A 6,000-nucleotide genomic window follows, 5' to 3' on the forward strand; every position below is an offset into this window, starting at 1 on the left:
CTTTTAGTTAATTCAATTATTATTTATCTATAATAACTTGAATATTTTAAATGATAAATAAAAAAATATCAAAATGTAATAAAAAAATACATTTATTTTTTATTGTATATAAATAATAATAATAATAATAATCAATATAAAGTATATTTATTTATTTTATTATTGATAGTTTTTTATATAAATTGCTATGTATTTATTCAATAACATTACAAACAAATAAATATAACTTGAACAAATAACAAACATAAAGATAATTTATTATTAACTCAATGTGTATGTGTATGTGTATGTGTATGTGTATGTGTATGTGTATGTGTATGTGTATGTGTATGTGCATGTGTATGTGTATGTGTATGTGTATGTGTATGTGTATGTGTATGTGTATGTGTATGTGTATGTGTATGTGTATGTGTATGTGTATGTGTATGTGTATGTGTATGTGTATGTGTATGTGTATGTGTATGTGTATGTGTATGTGTATGTGTATGTGTATGTGTATGTGTATGTGTATGTGTATGTGTATGTGTATGTGTATGTGTATGTGTATGTGTATGTGTATGTGTATGTGTATGTGTATGTGTATGTGTATGTGTATGTGTATGTGTATGTGTATGTGTATGTGTATGTGTATGTGTATGTGTATGTGTATGTGTATGTGTATGTGTATGTGTATGTGTATGTGTATGTGTATGTGTATGTGTATGTGTATGTGTATGTGTATGTGTATGTGTATGTGTATGTGTATGTGTATGTGTATGTGTATGTGTATGTGTATGTGTATGTGTATGTGTATGTGTATGTGTATGTGTTGTATAATTTATAAATAAAAATCATTGATTGACTCACCATCTGTATAGACTACTGATATGTAGGTCCAGTTGTAATGTTTGATTAGGTCGACCATCACTCGGGCCTGTAATAGATCGCTGGGAACGACACGTAAAAAGTATTTATAGTATGACTTATCGCTGAGATCGCGACTGGTGGCGGAGTAACCGATTTGCGGTATATTAAATAATTGCAACAAATTTTGCACCTATAGATTAAATTATTATAAATTTTTAATAATAATAATAATATAATTTTTATCAAATAATTAATATATAAAAATAATTTTGACTAATCATCTAATTAATTAACGTAATTATTAATTATCAAATTAAAAAACATTTATTATTATTATTGCTATTAGTTTTGTGTGTTTTTGTTTGATTAAAATTTTTAAAAAAATCTATTTTCTATTAGAAAATGTTTTTTTTTCTCTTATAAATTACATTATCTAAATAATTACAAGTAATGAATATTAATTTTTATCTTTTTAAAAAAAAATAGTTAATAAATTTTCAAACATTTACTACTAATAATTTTATTTGTTTTTTTTCATATAAATTAGTTTATAATTTAATTCCGGTTAAATTAATCATATATATGTATTATATTCATAATTGATATATAATACATGTACATAATGTGTAATTTATGTAATTGTTTTGTTGTTGTTGTTGTTGTAATAAATAATTATTTATTATCTAAACTATAAAACTCACGTTTATTTTTTTTTTGTTATACAAATAAATTTAGTGAAAATAATTTTCTTTTCTAAAAACAATTTATAAAAATTATATTTATACAGTAAATATATATATAACTTATATAACTATATGGTATTTAATAGGTATTAATGAATTGAAAGCTTGAATTTCATTAATCAAATACAGTGTATAATATATGATTATTTTTTGTTTGTTTCTTATTATTATAAAATTACTGTATAATAGAGTATAGATTACTAGTAAAATATTTATATATTAAATATAAGGTTTGAATTTTGTTGTTGTATATATATATATACAGTATATTAAAATAGTAGAGAATATTTTATTCAATTATAAAGTATAATATTGTTTTGTTATAATAATAGATATAATCTTAATTTTTTACATAATATACTGGATATGTTTAATATTTAAAAAATACAATAAATATTTAATAAGTTTTCTCAGTTATAGTATAATTAGTGTAATTATTATTTTATTGTTTTTTAAAAATCTATAGTAAATATATATATATATTATGAGTGTATTAATATATAGTATGTCTATGAATTTATTATTCTAACCATAAAATTTTTTATTTTAATTATATACACTATTATATATACTAGGTTAATTAGGTGGATCTAAATTATTATTATTGATAAAATAAACTAAATAAATGATACTTAATTAAAATAGATAATTGAGTTATGATATTGTATATATATACCACACTATTATGGATAGGGGACAGACAGACACACACATTAATCTGGACACTAACCTGAATGGTTACGGTACTGGATGCCGGACCAATGACACCGACAATATTTTTGACACGTTTGGCCAGTGCTGGGCGCGGACAGGTAGTACTGGTATTGAGCGTCGGAAACAGTAGTGGGACACTGAACGGCGTAAACGGCGACCGTTTGCTAACCGACTGCTGCAGCTGCGGCTGGTGTATCGGTCCGCCGATCACCGACGACGACGACGACCGATGAGCCGAAATTGCCGGTGCGTTTGCCGGCGCCGCCGCCGCCAACAACGACAATGTGGACATTGCGGCCGCTTTTTCATCGCTGGCCGCCATAGCGTCCCGTATGAATTCAATACTTTGTTCCAATGCAATGGCCGAATACCAACAGGAATCCCGTATTTCGATACCCAGAGTAATATTAGGTAATATTGATTCATCTTTGTTGATACTGTCGATGGTCTGGAAGGCTGCCTCAACCCGATGTATGCCATACTGTTCCCTGACTTCGCCGCACGTACGCGACTGTGCTTGTTTAGGGCCGGGTGTGTGATGGACAGGGAATAGGGCACCGATTACCAGATCGCCGGGAATGGTAGCCACACTCTGGATTATCCATTGAATATTATAAGCAATGTGCGATAATAATTGTTGATTTAAAAATGATAATAAAATAATATTAGTTGTTTGAAATAATAATTATTTTTTATATATCTTATATTTATTTTATTTTATTTTTATTTTGTGGTTATATTATAATACTTATTATTGTTTATATATTATTCTAATGTTATAATTCAAAACGAAATAAATGTTATTATATGATAATATTAATAATAATAATAATAATAATGCTTATGTGATAACCAATAATACATGTATTATACAATTATATTTTAGTAGTAGTAATGTTTAGTCGCATATTGCTTATATTAATAGCAATGATTTAATAATAATATTTTTTTTTGAAATATATAAATGATAATTTTTTTTTCTATTAATATGTATAACAAATATAATTTTACAAACGGCACATGTGTTATGGGTTTTTTCATATATATATATATATATATATATATAATGTTTGGGCATAAAACTTAATGTAATAAAAACTAATGTATTTATAAACTATATATAATATATATCGTTAGATATGTATAATATATATGATGACAATAAGCAACAAACTAACCAAAAAAATGTATGCTATTTATTTAAACGTATAATTTACATACAATACTAACTATCTGTTATTATTATCGTTTAGTATTTTTTTTGGTTACATTTTTTTGTTGTTGTTTTTTTGTGATAGAAAGACATGCAAACATAATAGCAAAACTAATAAAGTAATTTCATATGAAATCTCATAAATGATATATTTTTATTTGTATCAGATTTGTATAAAATTATTGTATAAATATATTATATATTAATTATATACTGTATATATGAAAATATGTACAAATAAAACAAATAAATGATACAAATCTGTACTCAATATCTATATATTTATATAAACTTTTGCATTTAATTTATAAATTCATATATTATATATATATATGATATATCTATTGTTTATAGATATATTTTTCTATAGTATATAACTAAAGCACAAAATAAAATGATTTATTTTATGTAAATTTTGTAAAACATATCAATTTTTTTTGAATTTTATTTTTTCAAAACGCATCAAAATATTTTATATATATATATATATAGAATATTCCCGATTGAAATATTCTAGTTTAACGATAAATATATATATAGAGATCATATATAATATATAGTATATATATATATATTCAATTTATATAATATTGAAACTATGTAATAAGTAAATTTGATAAATATCAGCATATTTTTGATTTAATATTATCTATATTTTTGTAGTTTGTTTTATTTTTTTATTTTATTTTTCGGTAATATTTGTCGTTTTTGCAAATAATATTATGTAATATTTTTGTTTAGCATATATTTTTAAAAAAAAATTATTTTTTCATAATTTATTTCTAATGCATAAATGCTGTTTTTTATAGATAATCTTTTTCAAAAAAAAAAATATTTTAATACATTATATTTAATATAGATATTTTAAAAATATTATTTTGATAAAAAAATTTCTTCTATATTGTTTTAATTAATTAATATTTTTTAGTTTTATTTTTTTAAAATTATTATTATCATATATATCATATAACTATATTTAATGTACTAAAATGAAAAACTAATTGTTTAAAATAATAATTATTATTATTATAATATTATATTTGTAATTAATTAATCTATTGTTAAACCACACACACACACACACACACACACACACACATGTACGTACCTGTCGGGCATGTTGGCTACAGGTGCCTAATATGCAATCATATAAAATAATTACAATCACTAATAGTTTTATAATTGTCTGATGATTATTACGATGACAATTGTTGATGATTTGTGGACAACATTTCATGTATGATAATAACAATAATAACAGTACAGATAGGATACTACCGAAGCTCATTGTTTGTTAGTTTTTAGTTTTTTTGATTTTAATTTATTTAATTATATATATATATATATATGACTACTAAACACACATGTATTGGACACGACTGAACCACTCAGTGAACAACAACAACAAAAATCTAACGAAGCGGACAATCAATTGGCACAACAATTATAATAATAATAATAATAATAACAATATATTAATGATTGGGTATGTATTTGGTTGAGCAAACAATATATCATATCATATCATATATATTTATATTGATATCATCGTTGACTAATGCTTCTACTATTACTACTACTTCTATCATAACCATCACCACTGATAGGTAGTTCCCATTCACGGCTATTTAGTACTACTATTGGCATGAGTTTTGTTGACAGCACCGGTAGGTTATTATCCATAGACATGGAGGCGCGAAGATGAAGATTGTAATCATCGACACATTTTGAACAAAAATTTTTTTAGATAACAATTAATATAATTTTCATCGATATTGTTGTCCACAATGACGACCTTTAAATATATATAGAGAAAAATAATATATATTATATATTAATAAAATGTATTTATTTTTAAATTAATTACTTAAAAAATACATAATCATTTGTAAACATGAATATTATTGTTTATTTTAATAAACAATAAATCATATTACTGTATATTAAACATAATATATAATGGAAAAAAGTATTTTTAATATCTAATATATTAAATATTAATAAAAATAATAAACTTAGATCATAAATTTTATTATTGAGTTTTATTAGTAATTTTTTTAATAAAAAGCAATATACGATATATTAGTGTATATTATATTATAATTATATTTAATAGTATAGTAAATTTAATACTTGAGATTATATTAAGCTTTACTTAAAACGTTATATAATTATATATATTTGTTATTTATTAAATTATAATAGTTAATATAACATTATAAAAATATACTATACATTATGTATTATATATAGATTATTATACTATTAATATGTAAATTTATAGTCCTGATATAAATTTAACATAAATAATATATTACTAAAATTAAAATAATAAGATAACTAAAAAAATAAACATTTAAAATAAATTTTTTTAAGTTACACTTTATTATGCAATTTTAGTCACTCAGTAAAAATCAATTTTGTTATTATTTACTTATATATTAAATTCTTTATAACAAAAAAAAAATAAATAAATAAAAAACT

General features: G+C 22.3%; 1 protein-coding gene across 1 annotated transcript in view; it reads right to left on the reverse strand.

Annotated features, from left to right (window-relative positions):
* LOC128961085 (metabotropic glutamate receptor 1-like) overlaps positions 1-4,807 on the reverse strand; it is a 70,396-nt gene extending 65,589 nt beyond the window's left edge. Inside the window, exons 1-3 of the mRNA XM_054307294.1 lie at positions 4,625-4,807; positions 2,320-2,895; positions 847-1,036 (exon numbers count right to left, since the gene is read on the reverse strand). Of these exons, the coding sequence (XP_054163269.1) occupies positions 847-1,036; positions 2,320-2,895; positions 4,625-4,804 (946 nt within the window). The 5' untranslated portion in view covers positions 4,805-4,807. The remainder of the gene's footprint in view (positions 1-846; positions 1,037-2,319; positions 2,896-4,624) is intronic.
* Between the last annotated feature and the right edge of the window lie 1,193 nt (positions 4,808-6,000).

This window comes from Oppia nitens, unplaced genomic scaffold, assembly GCF_028296485.1.
Source record: "Oppia nitens isolate AA-2021 unplaced genomic scaffold, nextdenovo-longstitch-racon4-pilon3 scaffold5_pilon_pilon_pilon, whole genome shotgun sequence".
In the NCBI taxonomy this organism is placed as follows: domain Eukaryota; kingdom Metazoa; phylum Arthropoda; class Arachnida; order Sarcoptiformes; family Oppiidae; genus Oppia; species Oppia nitens.